Here is a 20,696-nt window from a genome sequence, read left to right as displayed (position 1 = left end):
AAATTTGATCTTATATATTAAATATTATTTATAATTATATTTTATTAATTACTCTATAAAGTTTGTAAAAATCAACTTACATGATGTAAAGGTAAAATTGTCTATACAAAAATATTTTGCCTACCCTTTCTTTTTAAAACAAACAAGGTAACATTAAAATTCTTCTCCCATCCTCTCATATTAATTCAAACAAAATAATATTAAAATTTTTCCTTATTGTTTTATTTTTTTTTTCTTCATTAAAATCTCCCTCCTCCTATCTCATCCCTTCTATTGAGCCAAATACTCCCTAAATTTTATAGTAAGCATCCGTACTAATAGAAGATCATAAGAGACGGCGGCATAGGCACCTGAACTCCACAATAATCCGCCTCCATGGAAATAAAAGAGAATATTCAGCAGTCTCCGCCTATTGGGTATAACAAAAAGAGTTAGTTTCTCTTAGTACGATGAATAAAGATTCAAATAAGATTGCCTCGGGCTGCAAATACCTTTGGCCAAAAAAGAAAAAAGAAAAAAAAAAAACAGTCTCCATCCATTGATAGTCTCATGCTCGTGACTGCGTCACCGAATGGACCACAAATTGACGCCGGAGGACGGCGTTTGTTTTCCCTCGGCGGCAACCGAACGAAACGTCCATCTATGTCCAATTTTCCACAAAATGTCATTGTCACTTGCACAAGCTTCGGTTTCTTTATTGGAGTCCAAATCTCCACGAATTGCTTATCCTAAGCTTAGTAAACGCTCATCTTTATTGAAGTAATCTGAAGCTTCTTTTCCAACCCAACAATGGAGTGGGAGCTCCAAATTCCTTCATCTTCTGCAATCTTTTCCTTCTTCCTCTTCTTGTTAATGGTAGTTTACATATCCTGGAGATCGAAAACAAAAAATTCAAACTCAAAGTTGCCTCCTGGGCCACCTAAGGTACCCATCCTTGGTAATATGCACCAGATTGGAGCCATGCCTCATCAAACCCTAGCGAAATGGGCAAAGCAATATGGGTCTCTCATGCATCTAAAGCTTGGAGGACTTTCAGCCATAGTGGTATTCACCCATATTTCCATTCTGATTGATTCGATTTCTTATCGTTTTCCATATGGGATTTAGAGTTTTACCATCAATATTTGTTTGTTCCTGTGCTGTTCTTGATATGTAAAGCCTTTTGAGCTTTACAACCGAATAACTGTATTACTGTGAATGCTCTATCTTGATTCTGCAACAGGTATCTTCGCCTGAAATGGCCAAAGAAGTGATGAAGACCCATGATATCATCTTTGCAAATAGGCCTTTTGTTCTTGCTGCAGATATCATCACTTATGGCTCCAAGAGCATGAGCTTCTCTCCATATGGGAGTTACTGGAGGCAGATGAGGAAGATTTCCACGTCTGAGCTCCTAACGCCGAAGCGTGTGGAATCTTTTCGACCCATTCGTGAAGAAGAGGTTTCAGAACTTGTCAAGGAAATAGCTTTGAGTGAAGTGTCAGTGATCAATCTTACCAAGAAGATTAATTCAATGGCCTATGCCATGACCGCTAGAATAGCCTTTGGTGCGAAATCTAAAGATCAAGAAGCTTATATAGGACTCATGAAGGAAACTTTGAAGTTAGTGGGAGGGTTCTCTCTGGCTGATTTGTATCCATCCATTGGAGTTCTTCAAGTTTTGACAGGTCTGAGGTCCAAGGCTGAGAAGGTTCATCGAGAAATGGACAGGATACTTGGAAGCATTGTAAGCGATCACCAGGGCAGAGATGCACAAACAGAAAAAAACTATGAAAAAGAAGAAGATATAGTTGATATTCTGTTGAAGCTGCAGAAGCAGAACAACCCTGAACATCCTCTGTCTGATGAAATGATCAAAGCAACCATCTTGGTTAGAATCTTGCCATTATGAATATCCTTACATATTTGGCACCAAAGTGGAGGGAAAAAGTTTCAAAGATAAATTGACTGGCAGTTTTTGAGAAATGTATTACATATAGGAACCATATTCATTCTTAATGGTTTCTTTTAATATGGCGTGATACTTGAAATAATGTCCCACTGTAAAGTCATTGATTGTATCCATGCTTCTTATTTTTTGTAGAAATACCTTTTTTCTCTTTGTTTGACTACTGTTAAATGCAGGCAGATAAGGAAAGACTTAAATAGAATGATTAGATGTTAAAAATGAACTTGTGCTTAACCATTTAGTGATCATGTAAAAGCGCAGTTCTATGTGATTTATGTAAAAGTTGCTGCAAAAGATTCAAGTGAAAATCTGTTTTAGACTCCTGAATTTGAAACTATCTTTTTGTCAATTCAAGTTGGTATGATCAGGAAGTAGAAGCTACCGCTACAAGCAATTGTTGAAATTCTTTTAATGATAGTATATCTTACAGGACATATTTAGTGCTGGAAGTGGGACTTCATCAAAAACCATAGAGTGGGCAATGGCAGAGCTGATAAAAAACCCAAGGGAGATGGAGAAAGCACAATCTGAGGTAAGAAAGGTCTATGAAGGAAAAGGTTCTGTAGATGAAGCAAGTATTCATGAACTGAAGTACTTGAAGTCAGTCATCAAAGAAACATTGCGTCTGCACCCTCCAGTTCCACTGTTACTCCCAAGGGAATGCAGGGAGAGATGTGAGATTAACGGGTATGAGATTCTCCCTAAAAGCAAGGTGATGGTTAATGTATGGGCAATAGGGAGGAATCCTGAGTATTGGTTTGAATCTGAGAAATTTTACCCAGAAAGATTCGTTGATAGGTCAGTGGACTTCAAAGGAGCAGATTTTCAGCTCATTCCATTTGGCGCTGGAAGAAGGATGTGTCCTGGCGTAACATTTGGTGTTGCTAATGTTGAACTCTCACTTGCAAATTTGCTGTTCCATTTTGATTGGAAGATGCCTAATGGGGAAAATCCTGAAGATCTAGACATGAGTGAATCCTTTGGCATGTCTGTGAAGAAAAAATATGATTTGGAACTGATTCCTGTAAAGTATAGCTCATCTGTAATTTAATATTGTGCAGTGAAGCTGCCTCAGACCAACTCAACTGATAAGGCCAAGATGAAGTACGGTAAAGCTCTCTCTCTCTCTCTCTCTGTCTCTCTCTACACACACACACACACAACTGTGCAGTGAAGAATTTCCTGTTGTTGTCACCAAATAATACTGCATTTTCTCTCTGTTATTTTTTTCCCTTGGTTGTTTGCTCTCTCTTCAATGATTTGATTAGTTGGTGAGGGATCTTGACAGTTGCTTTTGCATCTTTTCATAATTATTGGAAGTATCTAACATGGGGAATTTTATAAGGAAAGAGGAAGAATGATCTTAGGCATAAAGCCAAGAGGATATTATGATACCTCAATAATTTAAGCATACTTAGTGCTTCTAGACTGTAGACAATGGACATATAAATATTATAATGTATTGCATAAGATCATTTATTTATGTGCATCCCCAAGTACTAGTACAAATTACAAAAAAATTAATAAATTTGAGGAGCTATGATCGCATGTTCTGACCACCATTGGTGTGTACTCCATTGAAAGCTAATCAGAACTCCCTTCGTCTAACGTATGCAATTCTAGCTTCTTCTTCTTTTCCCCATATCAAATATAATATTGTATATTAAGTTTCGGTTAGCCTCTAACAAGAAAGCACTGTCTTGGCAAACAAAAAGGAGGAAAAGGAGGAGGCACGATCCTTTTTTAATCAACAAAGATTGTGATGACTTGCAATATTTGCGATATCCAGATGTTTTTACTCATTTTTTTTAATATATGGTGACGAAAAAATAGTGTTTATGACTATTTTCTTTAATCACGTAAGAAAAGAGCTATTAGCCGGTCTGATTAGCCGGTCGGATTGACTTTTCTACTTGTGTTTCTTGTGTTTTTGACTCTCTCTCTCTCTCTCTCTCTTTTTTAGGTACTTCTATAATCTGATTAGCCGGTCGGATTTTAATTGTTGCTTTAGCATCTTTACATATAATTGTTTAAGCAATATAGGAAACAAAAATAAATATGTAAATCCTTATAACTTTATCTGATTTTTAAGCATTTTTTATATTTTTCTATTTTTTAGGTCTTTATACTTTATAGTTCCTTAATTATAGGCATTGACTCCTATACTTACTAATAATGTTTATTATGTTGATAATAGATAAATTTTATTCCATTATTTTATTTTAAAAAAATTAATTTTATAGCATGGGGTAACTTATTTGTCATTCAATCAGCATCTATAGAAGCCACAGCTAATAGATTATTGACATAAGGATCAATGCTTATAATTGAAAAACTGTAAGAATTTGATAAAAAGAAAAGGGGGGGGGGAGAACCTGATTAAAAAAGAAAAAAGATAAGATGAAACTATAAAAATTTGGGAATTAATTGTCTCACAAATCTAATATAGAAAACTTTAGAATGGAAATGAGGAATGGTATTAGAAATTAAAGCAAATAGAGAATATTATAAAACCCAGAAAAAAAATATTAAAACATGATTTATTTGTATCAAACTTAGATCGTCGTGCACAATAAAGAGAAAATTGCTGAAAATATATTATTGCAAAATTTATTGTCTGAAGGCGTCTTAGGTCCTTGAGTGGGCGTAACTCGTGCATATGTCTTGTTGGCAAAAAAAAAAAAAAAAAACCTGTGTGCACTGCATACAACTGAGTCATAACCGCAAAGATAGGTTGCACTAGAATTCTTGAATAAATTTTAGGTACCTTGGGCCCATAAATATTACAATGAGAGATTTTTCAACAATTTCCTCACAATGAATGAGCAAAATATTATAATGCATTTGACATGGTAAATTATTTAAGTGCATCTTGGTAGAAAGGACAATGCTGAATGCTTTGAACGAATAAGAATGTTTGATTAAAAGCAATTTTATTTGAACTTTAACAATTACTATTAACTTGTGTGTGTGTATTTTTTAATTTAGCTTTTGAAACTCAAAAGATAAGTTGAAAATACTTATGGGAAAATTATAATGTGGTCTGAAGGAAGCCAAAAAATTGTAAAATAAGTCTCAAAGGTTGTCATTTTTTACTCTGAAACTCATTATTATAAGCTGCTTAAATTATTATTGAGATTTTTTAGTAATTATTTTTTTCTTTGAGATTTGATTGTAATCTACTTTATATATAAAATCTTGTAATACCCGATGTAATACCCGACGATGTCAAAACGGGTCAGGTTAAGCAGTTGAATGGCTACCTAATTGATAGTTAATATTATGATACTGATATTATAGGGGCTCTACAAACGCTATTAGGAAAAACGGAAATAGAGTTTCATAAACAAATTATTTACAGAATTTATTAACATCTGATTTATGTAATATACGTTATCTTCATGCTGACATTCAACCTATTTGTTCTCTATCTTTGTGAATTTAATTATTTTAATGACACAATAATTGTGGCTGCATTTTTCAGGTTTCTTTGAAACTAAACATTGATGTTTTATCAAGGAGAATAATATTATAGGTAGGTTTACTGAAAATTTTTATGTGCAATCAGTATTGTAGTAAAATTGTCAACATTAAATACTTGAATCTTATATTTTATTGTCTAATTCATATATAAGAAAAATAATATTTTTAAAAATACTTCCTCCATTTCAAAATATAACCTAAACTTTGTTAGAGGGGTTTGGTTTTCTTAATAAGATAATATTTATTTTTGTCTAGGCATTTAATAAGTTTTTCCAATTTTGCTCACACATATTTTCTTTCCTTTTTAATTCATTTATTATGTCTTTTACTTATTTTTTTTATTAGTAAGGGCATATTTAGGGGGAAAAAACATGTCTTATATATTTATTATTTTAAACTGATTTTAACTAATTTCTTGATAAATAAGGAGATAAATTTTATATTATATCCTGAATTGGAGGGAGTAAATAACAAAAGATAAATTTTCTTTACAATAGATTGAAAGGGGAAGAATATAATAACATAGCTCAATCTAACGGTGAATGAACTTTAAAATATTAATTTACTATTCAGGACTCTATATGCTAAATCCAAAAGATATAAGTTAAAAACGTACTTAATAACTTGTAACTCGAAGATCAAAATGATGATCCAACCGTTGAAATTAACGATTTGGATGTCCCAAATGGGCTGACCAAATTTCAATCTGATCCAACGGTTAATAAACTCAAAACTAGCACTTTTCTGAGACTACCTCAGATATGTGCGAAAATTATTTACTCACTTCAAGCTTCACTCACTATCTCCAATATATAGGCTCTTCAAACTCCTTCATTTTAAAGATTAGTCGATGTGGGACTTCTTAACATTGCTATTTTATCCACTTCCTATCATTTGATCAATGTGGGACTTCTTAACATCGTTATTTTATTCATTTTCTCATACACACACACACACACATAAAATCAGAATTATTTTAATTACATATATGTATATTTAACCTCTACCTATTCTATAAAAAAATTTCTTTAAATATTAGATATATGAAAATTATGATGTTACAATTCTTCCCTCCTAAAAGAAATTTTGTCCTCAAAATTTAGGTTCCAAATAAGTTTATCATGCCATTCACTATCTCATATATATACATTTTATCTCTAGGATATATAATTTTGTTGTTTAACTTTCGCATTTGTATCCCCACACATAGATGTCATATACATATATATTCCCTAAAATTCTTGAACCACAATTTCATTACGTTACTCTCACTTACAACTTTTATTCTCATTTATTCATAACTTTCTAATCTAACTATTATCTTTTTATCTCTAGTTTTTTTTTATTTTTAAAAGAAATCTTAAGAGTCATGCATTTTTGATTACCAACTCTACTATTTTGTCAAAAATCTCAGCCAATTTACTCTATCTCTTTTTTTTTTCCCACTTATTTATGTTAATTTCATGCAAATAAATTGTTTTGCATCCACATATAGAGACAATTACCTTATACCTTAGGTGTAAATGCCCCTTCCTAAATAGTAAATATATATATGTTTTAGCTTCTCTTTTTTTTTTTTTTGCACAAAACACATTAGTTTATAACATGCAAGATTATACCATTACATGTTATAATCAATTCATTGAAACTCTTTCTTTTTTTCTTACTAAAAGAACAAAAATTACAACGACATTTATATAAACTCCAGCAACTATGAAAATAAAATAATAAAAAAAAGAGTAGAAATGTCACACTTATATTGTAACAGTGTTTCTAAGGTTTAATAATTCATTCTTTGTTCTATTCATATTTATACTAAAATTTTCATTAAAAAAAAACTCAATTTTCTTATAAAGATTCCAAACATTATTTTTATTCACTAATAGCTTTTCATAATTCATGAATTGATCTATAACTCATATTAATATTTTATAAAACTTTTCATACATACACAATCCTAAACATCCATTAAAATCATAAATAATTCCTATCCTCTAATTTCTCAGGAAACAAATCTTAGAGTTTAATCAAAATGTTTGACTATAGTAATTTATATTACTATTTCAAAATATAATTAGAAACAATTAACACTATGCATGCCATTTTCAATACAACTTCATCTTTCTCATCGAAACAGATGTATGTTAAAAACAAACTCACACCTATAATCATTATTTACTATTATTCCCCCAATATTTTTGTAATATTTTCAAATAATTTTCTATAACTTCCTGAATAAAATATTCATGAAAAAAGAAGGAATTTTGATTAAAAAAAATACTGAGCAAATTATAATTTAAAGAATGTCTCTTTCTTTTATTTGCACAAAAAATTCTCTAGTTCACAATTTTTTTTTAACTCATCTTTAAAGATTTTTTTTTAATTCAAACATTCAGTAATGTTCTAGTAGCAAAGCAGTCATATAAGATATACATGAAGTTCGGTACTGTATCTAACATACACACATATGTATATATTCATTGAATACTATTTAATATCATCTTATGGGTGTAAACAAGCTGAAATAGGTTCTTACTCTCTAATGTAATGCTTATCATTAAACCAATTGACTCTTTCCTATATATATGGATTCTATTCATTATTCAACATTAAGATTATTTCAAAATAATTCATTATGACATGAGAATATGAAGTTACATAATGGTATGCCTTAGATTGTTGATTTTAAATTAGTTTAACAAGTAGGAACAATACACTCCAACTAGATGCACAACACAATACCAAACTAATATATCATTAGCAACATACTGAGCATACACATACAAAAGGAATATACACACAAACACACATATATTCATAAGATACATTATTTGTCAAAACACAGTTTATGAGGGCTTTCAAATAAAAATAAAATAATTTACTATAAAATTTTGAAAATCTTATATATATGTGTACATCAATATTTTCAAGCTTATAAGAAGATTAGTGGCCTAATCCAATTTACTATTGTCTATTAATACCAATAGTAACACTTTCATATGGATAATACTCACAATAATTACTCATACTTTCTCATCCAATATTTCACTTTAAATAATACTTGGAGTACAAGAATATTTGTTCTCTATTATTAATTATCTAAAGTACTCATTCATTTTATTATATATATATTTTGGTCACTCATTTATAACATTTCTCATGTAAGTATAGAATTTATAAGAATTTGTCATCCAATGACCTTATTTTAATTAGGTTCGTTAACATGTAAGAATATGTTTAAATTTTTTTTTTTTGTTTAAAACCAATTCAAAGGAAATTTCTCTTCTTCTTCTTCTTCTTTTTTTTTTTTTGGTAATAGTTTGACCATTATTCTCCTTATTAGTAGATAAATCTTCTTAGTATGAAAAATAAAAAATAACATTATTTAATTTATATGTGTAATACCAACCTTCACAAAAAAATTTGAGAATGAATTTAATAGGAAAAATTTGTCAGTTCTAAGATTTTCAAGTAAAATTTCAAAATATTTCTTAACATAAAATTTTGGAAACTCAAAAAGAGAAATATCAATTTACTAAATACTTCATCTTACCAACATCACTTTATGTGAACTCCAAGTCAAAAACAATACATTAATACAAATGAATCTATACTTAAATATATATATATCGAAAAATCTTTTATGCATTTAAGTTTCGCCACTCTATTGTACAATATATTTATTCATAATTTCATAGTGTCTTTACTACTACCCATGGTCTTATGCTTAATTCAAAATGTCTATCATCAACGTAGTGTAGTGACATCCTTAAGTTTCACTTACTAAATCCTTTTCTTGTTTATCAGTATTCGGAATGGTTAATCTCTACTACTACTTCTACTTCTCCATTTTTTTTAGATCAATTATATTAATAAAAAAATACATAAAAGTAGTTATATTCAATACACAATTTACGACATCAAGTATCAAACACGACCATATGTAATAGGGGAAAAACACACAAAGCAATTCTATACTACTGATTGCACAACACAATTATTATTTGGATCTTACAATAACTCTCTCTCTCTCTCTCTCTCTCTCTCTCTTTATGATCTATAACAATTTATATAGTATTTAAATCTCTCCTAATTTCAAAAAGTCATTTTTTTTAATAGCATTTAGGTTGAATCATAAGCTACATAACCCAGTGAGATGAGTTTAGAGGTCATCTAACATAAAGCAATGTGTTTCACATCTCTTAATTAGAAGTACTCATTTAAATTTCATTATTTTTCCAAACATGTTATTTGTATGTCTTTATTGTTGAATGACTAGTATTTTATATCATTTGTAGTTCAAGGTATTAATATAAAATGCTGTCTTCCATGTATTTGGAAGTTACTCGGTTACATTTATTATTATTGATACTATCAACACAAATACCTATTATCAAAACTTAATACATGGTAATACAATCACACAAGATTTCAACATATACTTTACAAACATTCATTAATATCATCCAATCTTATTCATCACTAACTTAAAAGTCCCCAAAACAAGTATTTTTCACACCTATCCACTAATTTCCTTTCACCAGGGCCCTATGTCTTCCTCCTATTAGTAAGAAAATATTTGATAATATATTTTATCAACTCTCATAACAAATTAGTTTTTAGGAAAATAACAAGGGATAAGGTACCATAAAATTTATATTTGTTACTTCTCTTATGAAGAATTTAACTATACAACAAATTTCTATAAACATATGTTTACACTCTTATCAATATAAATTTTTAATCAAGTCAATAGTTTATATTTACATTAAAAGACACAATTCTCATAAAATTTTGTTATTAAATGCAATGTAAAACTTAGTTATCAAGGTTAATACACATTATTCTTCTTATGTATTGTTTATTTGACATCTCATTCTATTATTTTTATTCCTAACTTTGAAATTTACTCATAAAAATATAACATCATCTCCTTCATCTAGCTCAACATTATGTTGTTTTTAGTTACAAATACAAAAATAATAATAATATTTTGAACTTTTTAGTTTTGTACCCTTTCTTCCCTCCTAAGGATGCAACCCACCTTAATATAAAGAAAACAAAAGAAAAATAATAATAATAATATATAACACACAAAACTAAGAGGTTGACAGGGAAGGATATGTTGAAAGCTGTATAATGCCACCATCATCTATATGCAATGCAATAAACAAACCACAGAGTTGCAAGACCGTTTGCTCTGATACCAAAATGTAACATCACCACTTACTAACCAGAACTAACCATGATAGAAAAGATTAAAACTAGTAAACATACCCTATCATGGTTATTTAAGAGCAATCACATCATTAAAGGGCTAACCATGATAGAAAAACATTCGACCTTAATTAAGACTATCATGGTTAGAAAAAGAATAACCTATACTTGTAATCATGGCAAACATGGTTATAAAACAATATGCCTTTGAATGATAAATTATAATAGCAGTTTAGACTTGACTATCTTAGTCAACATTAGCAATAACTAAACTTGCCAAAATTGCCATTATCACATCGTGGATCCACAGTAATTCAATCACATGCAATCTAAGGGCCTCAGGCCCACTACCAGCACTCTAGTCCAATGTCCAGACAAAATAAACCAAAGATAGAAAGTATAATACGTCCATTAAGTCAAACGACATGAAAATATAAGGAGGTAAAATAAGTTCCAAATGAATGCAGTCCTGATGCGTGGCAATATACGAAAAGATTACATAAAATAAGGCCTAGAAGCTCTACACTGTCAGCTACAGCTATTGAGCCTCAGGAGTCTTCCCCAAAGGTCCCGCTAACGTATTGTTTCCTGAAAATGGTAAAGCAACAGGAGTGAGACAACGTCTCAGTAACTAAATCCCTACCTATCCCACACTCTAGCATGGGCTAGCGAGGTGTCAGGTGGGATACACAGAGTTAATAATAGTTGATAAACATTTATTTAACATTTAAACTCACAATAATCATACAAGACAAATATTTCCACCAGTCTCATGCAATGGTTACATTTCAAAAGAGATAACATACTTGTCATTTATTTAAAAGATATAAATATCAATGAATATCTCATGTCATATGCAATTCCTGAACCCAAATCCATCCTTATATCCTCCTTATTTCCGCCGACTGGACCCATGGGCTAAGTTCTTTCCATTTAACTGGCAACTCTGACAAGCTCACCACACGAATGATGTGGACCGGCCAAAGACCACAGAGCACTCGGTGGACCATGGGTCCCCCCTCGAAGAACTAGTGGGGTGTCGCAGTCCCTCGAAGAACTAGTGGGACAATAATAGCAGCCAACCATAGAGCTCCGTATGGAGGCTAATACCACGTGGCAAGTATATGAATCTCAATAACTCCAATTATCTCCTTTCCCCACCCAAAATAGATGCACAGGGTTCAAAATGACACATTTATATGCATAATCAATAAAATTTCATAATAACACATCATAATCATGATCACCAATTTCTTGCAATACAAACTATGTCAATCCTTTTAAAATAGCATCCCACAAGACAGTTCATACAAAACGTAATATACTTTTATAGAATTAGTTATAAAGCCGCTCACCAACTTCATACTAGAAGCATGCAACAGATAGAAATTTAGTTACCTGGTCTCCTAGCTATCAGTCAACTACAACCAGAGTCCAACCTCGAAAATGCCACAATAGAGTTTATATCTACAAACAAAATTAAAATATTATCTCTATAGTATTAGAGTAGGCTACTCACAAAATTCTAGCCTCTAACTCCTTCTCTAAAAGCTTTAATTTTACTCAGAACTCTAGCCTAAAAGACATTTCTCTAAGGTTTGGAATGAGAACATATATATATGTGATTTAGACTCGATTCCTAAATTTTCTTACTTAAATATCCTTTAATTATTAGATTATTTTATTAGAATCATCAAATTCATAATGGAAATAGACAAACTATAAATTTATAACTTATATTCCATCTTCGAAAGACTTAGACAAATAGACTTAGTACGAACCAAGTTATTCTCACTACAGAAGTTAAACCTATAATCTAACCGTTGAATTTAATTTCCTATCTATCATGATACTATCCTCCAAATTATAGCTCAATCTAACGGTGAATAAACTTTAAAATGCTAATTTACTATTCAGGACTCTATCTGTTAAATCCAAAAGATATAAGTTAAAAACGTACCTAATAACTTGTAACTCGGAGATCAAAAGGGTGATCCAACCGTTGAAATTAACGATTTGGATGTCCCAAATGGACTGACCAAATTTCAGTCTGATCCAACGGTTAATAAAATCAAAACTAGCACTTTTCTGAGACTATCTCAGATATGTGCGAAAATTATTTACTTACTCCAAGCTCCACTCACTAGCTCCTATATATAGGCTCCTCAAACTCCTTCACTCTAAAAATTAGTCGATGTGGGGCTTCTATACCATGGTTTAATTTTCTAGAATATCATCCACACATACACACAATCACATACAAAAACATTATTAAAATAATAATAATAATAATTTGCCTATATCTAACTTCTTTTTTTTTTTTTAACTTAATACTAAAATATATTTATTTATAAATTTAATTAAATACTAGATAAAAATAAGGATGTTACAGTTCTCCCCACCTAAAGAAATTTTGTCCTCAAAATTCAATAAAGGATGACGTGCTCATACCTTTATCGAATAGATGAGGATAGTCACGACGCATTCTCTCCTCAGTTTCCCAAGTAGTATCCCCATGTGACATGCCCTTCCAAAAGACTTTGAGGAGTCTAATAGTCTTATTCCGCAATTGCTTATCCTTGACATCAAGGATTCTCTCTGGTTCTGCTTTGTAAGTCAAGTCTTCTCGTAGTTCTACCTCTTCTAATTCTATAACATGTGATGGGTCCGGTTGGTATTTCTTCAATTGGGAAACATGGAATACATCATGCACCTTTGACAAGTGTGGAGGTAGTGCAATGCGGTAGGCTACTGACCCAATTCTTTCTAGGATTTCGTACGGTCCGATGTATCTTGGTGTCAACTTTTTAGCTTTAATGGATCTACCAATACCGGTAGTAGGAGATACCTTCAGGAACACATGATCCCCTACCTCAAACTCTAGCGGTCTTCGTCTTTGATCGGCGTAGCTTTTTTGTCTACTTTGTGCAGTTAGCAACTTTTGTTTGATTACCTCAATCTTCTTGGTGGTCTCATCCACATACTCAGGGCCAATAATAGTCCTTTCACTCAACTCTGTCCAACACAATGGCGATCTGCACTTTCTAGCATATAATGCTTCAAATGGTGCCATTTGTATGCTAGAATGGTAACTATTGTTATAAGCAAACTCTGCTAATGATAAGTGGCTATCCCAACTCCCTCTAAACTCAATAACACAAGCTTGAAGCATATCTTCCAATATTTGTATGGTTCTTTCGGTTTGTCCATCAGTCTGCGGGTGGTAAGCTGTACTAAAACACAATTTGGATCCCATTGCCTCTTGTAACGATTTCCAAAATCCTGATGTGAACCTGGGATCGCAATCTGAGACTATACTTATCGGGGTTCCATGAAGTCTAATTATTTCTGAGACGTACATCTGTGCTAGCTTTTCTATCGAGTAGTTCATTTTAATAGGTAAAAAGTGGGCGGACTTTGTTGACCGATCCACAATAACCCATATGGCATCAAAACCTGCCAGCGTTCTTGGTAATCCCGTAATGAAGTCCATAGAGATACTCTCCCATTTCCATTTGGGTATATCTAGATTCTGCAACAAGCCTGGGGGTTTTAAATGTTCGATCTTCACTCTCTGACAAGTGAGACACTTCTGTACATACTCTGTCACATCTCGCTTCATCCCTAGCCACCAATATTGTTGTCTCAAGTCATGATACATATTGGTGGCTCTTGGATGCATGGTATATTTACTTCGATGGGCTTCCTCTAATACCAGCCTCTTAATTTCTTCATTACTTGGAATGCACACCTTCCCTTGGTATTTTAAAATACCATCCTCCCCAAGGCTATAATCCTTTACTTCTCCTTTCTGTAACTCTTTCTTAATTCTCTTTAGGTGCTCATCTTGTAATTGAGAAGCCATAAGTTCCTTCCTTAAATCAATCACCTTAACATCCGACTGTAATAAGGTAGGTGAGCAGGGAAAAACCCTGCTATCCCTCAAGCTCTCCAGTAAGTAGTACTCTCTCAGATTCATACAGAGTACGTGAACCGTTTTTCGGCTTAGGGCATCTGCGACCACGTTTGCCTTCCCTGGGTGATATCTCAGTTCAAAATCATAATCTTTTAGGAATTCTAGCCACCTTCGCTACCGGTTGTTTAATTCCTTCTGATCCATCAAATACTTTAGGCTTTTATGGTCACTAAGTACTTCAAACTTTGAACCATAAAGATAGTGTCTCCAAATCTTAAGGGCAAATACCACTGCTGCCAGTTCTAAATCATGAGTTGGATAATTCTCCTCATGGGGTCTTAGCTGTCGTGAAGCATATGCTACCGCCTTCCTATCTTGCATTAATACGGCACCTAAACCTTTCAATGAGGCATCAGTATATAGGGTATATGGTCGATTCGGGTCAGGGATAGTAAGTACAGGTGCGGTTGTTAATCGGGTTTTCAACTCTTGGAATGCAGCTTCACACTTATCAGTCCAGATGAATGGTTGATCTTTCTTTGTTAGTTTTGTTAATGGCATGGCAATCTGAGAGAATCCTTTGATAAACCTACGATAGTATCCTGCTAATCCCACAAAGCTTCTAACCTCTGTAACTGACTTGGGTGACTCCCATTTCAGCACAGCGTCTACTTTACTCGGGTCTACTGCCACCCCCTCTGCTGAAACCACATGGCCTAGAAAGTTTACTTCCTTCAACCAAAACTCACACTTGCTTAACTTTGCATAAAGCTTGTGATCTTTCAACACTTGTAGTGCAACTCTTAGGTGTTCTCGATGTTCTGCTTCACTTTTTGAATAGATTAAGATGTCATCAATAAATACAACTATGAACTGGTCCAGATAAGGTCTAAAAATTCGATTCATGTAGTCCATAAACACTGCTGGGGCATTAGTCAACCCAAATGGCATCACCAGAAACTCATAATGTCCATATCTTGTACAAAAAGCAGTCTTAGAGATATCTTCTGCTTTAACTCTAAGTTGATGGTAGCCTGACCGCAAATCAATCTTAGAAAAGACTGAAGATCCCACTAGCTGATCTAATAGATCATCTATTCTAGGCAAGGGGTACTTGTTCTTGATTGTTACCTTGTTCAATTGTCGATAGTCGATGCACAAACACATGCTTCCATCTTTCTTCTTAACAAACAACACTGGAGATCCCCATGGGGATACGCTGGGTCTAATGAACCCTTTCTCGAGAAGTTCCTATATCTGTCTTTTTAATTCATTCAACTCAGATGGAGACATTCGGTAAGGAGTCTTGGATATAGGTGTTGTGCTTGGTATTAAATCAATTGTAAACTCAACTTCTCGTTCAGGAGGTAACCCGGTCATTTCCTTATGGAAGACTTCAGGAAATTCCCTAACCACGTCAATATGATCGATTCCTTCCTCGGTATCCACTTGTATTGAGAAGAACACCGCATAGGCTTGACATCCTTTTCGTATGCATTCATCTACTTGCGCGGTGGATAAGAATATTGTCCCATTAGATGGTTCTGTAGGCACCACATCTTCAGGGAAGACAACTACTCTTTTTCTACAATCTATCACGGCATTATTACGTGATAACCAATCCATCCCAATAATTACATCCATTCCTTGTAATGGCAAACAAATTAGATCTATTGTTGTTCTACGGCCTTTAAAGTCTAATGTAAGGTTTAAACAAGCTTGAGTAGTTCTAACAGACAAACCCGCAGGAGTAGACACACTCAAAATAACAGGCATCTCAAAGATGTGCAAATTGGAATGCAAGACATATTTATGAGAAACAAAGGAATGGGTAGCACCAGAATCAAAGAGTGCTTCGACATTATGTCCCTGAAGGGATATCATACCTTTGATGGCGTTAGGGGCAGCACCTACTTCCTCTTGAGTAATAGCAAAGACACGGCCCGGCATTATTGATCGAGTATCCCTGGAGTTCTGAATGTTATGCTGATTCTCAGGACAATAACGAGCAATGTGCCCCATCTTGTGACACTTGTAGCATTCCCAACATTTTCCTGGATGGTTCCTTCCACATTGTAAGAATAAGGTCTAATTATGCATATAAAGTATCACTGATTGAAAATTAGATATATGAAAATTAGGATGTTACACCTGACACCATAAACAAACCTTGGGTGTAAAAATACGTTTGATCATTTCAAAGCAACCTTAAAATGCTACAATTATTTAATTAATCAAAGATGACTTTTTAATTCAAACTTTTGACTAAAAAAAGTGACATGGACCCTAAGCTAATATTTCAGTCCTCCTCTTTCAAGTGCAACCCGCTCCTCCCTTCAAATGATTGCGTTTTAGTCTCCTTCCTATCCCAATGATCTTTTCTCCTCATCGTTGCACTTTCATTGAAGAGAAACAAGCTGAAACTCTTTACAAAACTTACTCCTTCATTTCATCTATCAAAGTTTCTTTCTTTTTTTCCCCTAAAAAGAGCAACGCTACTCTCTCTCAGTTGCTCTTATCACGTCTCCTCTAATTTGCAAAGAGAAGGGGCTTACACTTGAAGAAGGAAGACTGAAACACTCACTTAACGTCTATGTTACCTTGTTTGGTCAAAAGTTTAAGTTAGACAGTCATCTTTAATGAATTAAACAACTATAGTATCTTAAGGTTCTTGGGAATGATAGTAGGTATTTATGCACCCTAGGTTTGTGTATGGTATTTGGCGCATATAAACAAACCTTGGGTGCAAAAATACACATGATGATTTTTAAAAGTTAGAAAAATGCCACGATTGTTAATTATTGTAACGTTGACCGTTTGTTTGACCAAAGATACTGATGTGGACACTAACATGAATGCTGATGTGGCCTAAAGGGTTTGATAAAAAAGAATAAAGGTGCAAATATAATACGAATTTATCTCACATGTGCGCCTAACACCATAAACAAACCTTGAGTACAAAAATACGTATGATTATTTCAAAACAACCCTACAATGCTATAATTGTTTAATTCATCAAAGATGACTTCCTAATTCAATTTTGACTAAAAAAGGTGACATGGACCCTAAGCTAGTATTTCAGTCCTCCTCCTTCAAGTGCAACTCGCTCTTCCCTTCAAATGATCGCATTTCAGTCTCCCTCCTATGCCAATGATGTTTTCTCCTCATCGTTGCACTTTCATTGAAGAGAAACAAGCTGAAACTCTCTACAAAACCTACTCCTTCATTTCATCTATTAAAGTCTCTTTTTTCCTAAAAGGAGCAATGCTACTTTCTCTCAGTTGCTCTTATCACGTCTCCTCTAGTTTGCAAAGAGGAGGGGCTTACACTTGAAGGAGGAAGACTAAAACACTAACTTAACGTCTATGTCACCTTGTTTGATTAAAAGTTTGAGTTAAACAATCATCTTTAATGAATTAAACAACTATAGTATCTTAGAGTTCTTTAGAATGATAGTAGGTATTTATGCACCCTAGGTTTGTGTATGATGTTCGGCGCACATATGACAAAAGTTTATAGGCATATTTGCACCTTCACTCTTGTTGTCAGACTCTTTAAGCCATGTTAGCATCCACGTCAGTACCTTCAGTCAAACAAATGGTAAATGTTATAATAATTAACGGTCGGGGCATTTTTGCAACTTTTTAAAATTATCATATATATTTTTGCACTCAAGGTTTCTTTATGGTGCTAGAAGCATATTTGGTATAAGTTTATAGGTATTTTTTCACCTTATTCCTATTTCAAGATATTGGATGCGCCTGAAAAATGTTCACGAAGGGCCCTTGAGATGTGTATATATCAGGAATTTCATTTTTTAAGCTAGGCGCCCGTTCCTCTTCCCAATATGGCACTTCACACTATTCTTCTTCCTTGGTCGCTCTTTCTCTCTCACCTCAACCTATCTCTTAAAGCCCATAACAGAACGAGAAGGGCTCTGGAAACTTCAAATCATTTTGCTACATGCTTTTCTTCCCTTTCCCTTGCCTGTCTTCATCTTCTTCAATTCTCATCTTTTTTTTCCCCGACTAGTCTTTCTAAGTTTGCTTTCTTTCCTCTGTTTCCCTTGGCTTTGGGATGCCTTTTTATTTATTTAAGTTTGTTATAACCTTTTCGTCCTTAAAAATCTATCTCCCAAGGCCAGAGAGCGTTTTTTCCTGCTTTTTCAAGCTTAGTGTAGTTGAAATGGTGCAGAAAGCTTGGCTGGCTTGTCCGACTATTGAAAACCCGGTCCAGTTAAGGGGATTAACAGCGGCTCCCGACTCAAGCAGACCCTCCTCCGTGTTCGTCTGACCTGTCGCACCGTCCGGCCTGCCGGACCGTCCATGTCCAGTCGGAGTGTTCAAGCAATCGTTGTACCATACCAGCACAACTTATAGTTTTAGCTCCCTCAGTTGTTTTAAAGAAGAACTCATTTTAGTAAGATAAATATGATACAAACCATAACCAATTGAGGATCCGTTCCAAAAAACTAATTTAAATAATTTATTAAAAATAAGTTTAAAACTGTTTTTTTTTAATCTCATCCAAGTTATGATATGCTCATGTTTAATTCAAAAAAGTAACTTTTTTCAATTTTAAATTGTTAAACAATTGTCATTAAGCAGTATTAAAGATCTAATTGTTATTGTGAATAGACTATAATAATTCTACTTCCAGTCTTAATTATAAGATCTTATTTATATATGAGCAAGATCTTATAATTAAGACCAGAGGTAGTATTGTGCAAATCATATCAATATTCTCACACGATTGAATAATAGATATTGCCATGTTAGCTACGATTTTCATAGGCTTCCTTCTTCTCCACTCATCTTCAATTTTCTCCTTCTTCTATATCAACTTTGCTTTCTCTCTGTTTATTATCTCTAAGTTTTCCTCTATTTTGTAAGAATGGCTAATCACCCAAGAGGGGGTGAATTGGGTGTTAATTAAAATAAAAAACCTTTTTACAATGTAATGAAATTCATAATAAATTTCGAGTATAAAAATAATGAATTGACATAAACATAATCACAATAGTAAAATGATTTAGTTGGAAATATAAAGAGGTAAGGTAAGAGAAGATACAAACTGTGATTTATCCTAGTTCGGTCCTTACTGACCTACATCCAGTCCCCAGGCTCTCCCTGAGATTTTCAATCCACTATCCCTCTCAAGTTTAACACAGGTACTTGAAAACCACTACAACTACAAGTTTGATCCGGGCACTTGTAACGCCACTTACAATCCTTAGACTAACCACTCTATTCAAACAACCTCACACTGAGATAAATACTCTCCCTTACACACCGTAAGGATACAATCTGATAATGATAATGAAAATTGAATATTTCTTCTCTCAAAGAAGTGATAGATGAATCTTAAGCACATTTGGGAAACTTCCCTCTCTATCTTACGAATACATATGTTATAGTCCTTGAAATACAGAGAAAGGGAGTTTTCTCTCAGAACTCTAAATGAGAATATATTGATTCGACATTATAGCATTTGATGTTGTAAGCTTAGACTCTTCTCTTTTTTTCGTTTTGAATGCTCTTCTATTTATAGATGATGTTGGGTACTTGACCGTTCAGTATTTTCTTCCCGTTTGGCTTGAAGAATATGACTATTGAAACTAGACGTTAGAAGCTTCTGACAAAAATCAATTCTTTACATCATAAATTCATTGTGGCTCTTTACCTAAAATAATCTTCCTCAAATCAAGTGATAAGTGTCTAATAATCTTAGAAATAATAAGTTAGAAAACATGGAATCAATCATCAGATATTTAGATATTCAGAAAGTAAGATGAACTTACTTGATCGATAATCCTTTGATCAATCATATTATCGATTAATGACAGGAGAAATAGACTTAACAGATATATGCATTTATCGAGCAATTCATGGATCAACAGATGAATGAACATGTGATCGATAACTGATGAAACATGAATGCAATGATCTTTAAATGGATTATGCAAGGATAATTCCTTTCAAGGTTCGTTTGCCTTCGTATCCTTTCAATAAAGAGTTATGTGTTAAAGGAAGGCTGAGAAAAGCTAGAAAATAAAGATTCAAAAGAATATGAAGATTATCGTGAATAGTTGTTATGAAATGAACTGATTCAATGATAAAAAAAAGGTGATCA

General features: G+C 33.2%; 2 protein-coding genes across 3 annotated transcripts; one reads left to right on the top strand and one right to left on the bottom strand.

Moving 5' to 3' along the window:
- Window positions 1–718: 718 nt before the first annotated feature.
- LOC114745570 (cytochrome P450 71D9) lies at window positions 719–18,872 on the top strand. Of its 2 annotated transcripts, XR_003740209.1 has the most exons (4): window positions 719–1,044; window positions 1,223–1,870; window positions 2,379–3,057; window positions 18,740–18,872. XR_003740209.1 is itself a non-coding variant. In XM_028933727.1 (3 exons), exons 1-3 carry the CDS (start codon window positions 790–792, stop codon window positions 2,997–2,999), a joined length of 1,524 nt encoding a protein of 507 aa, XP_028789560.1. In that variant the 5' UTR covers window positions 719–789; the 3' UTR covers window positions 3,000–3,431. The 2 variants fall into 2 exon arrangements, 1 of the variants encoding a protein (XP_028789560.1); XM_028933727.1 differs by lacking the exon at window positions 18,740–18,872 and having other exon boundaries at window positions 2,379–3,431.
- Window positions 15,816–16,586, bottom strand: LOC114745561 (uncharacterized). Its single transcript, XM_028933722.1, has one exon. It carries the CDS (start codon window positions 16,584–16,586, stop codon window positions 15,816–15,818), a length of 771 nt encoding a protein of 256 aa, XP_028789555.1.
- Window positions 18,873–20,696: the final 1,824 nt, after the last annotated feature.

Source organism: Neltuma alba, unplaced genomic scaffold (assembly GCF_004799145.2).
Source record: "Neltuma alba isolate B1F8T4 unplaced genomic scaffold, ASM479914v2 tig00004710_pilon, whole genome shotgun sequence".
Lineage (NCBI taxonomy): Eukaryota > Viridiplantae > Streptophyta > Magnoliopsida > Fabales > Fabaceae > Neltuma > Neltuma alba.
This window is presented reverse-complemented; position numbering and strand designations above follow the sequence as displayed.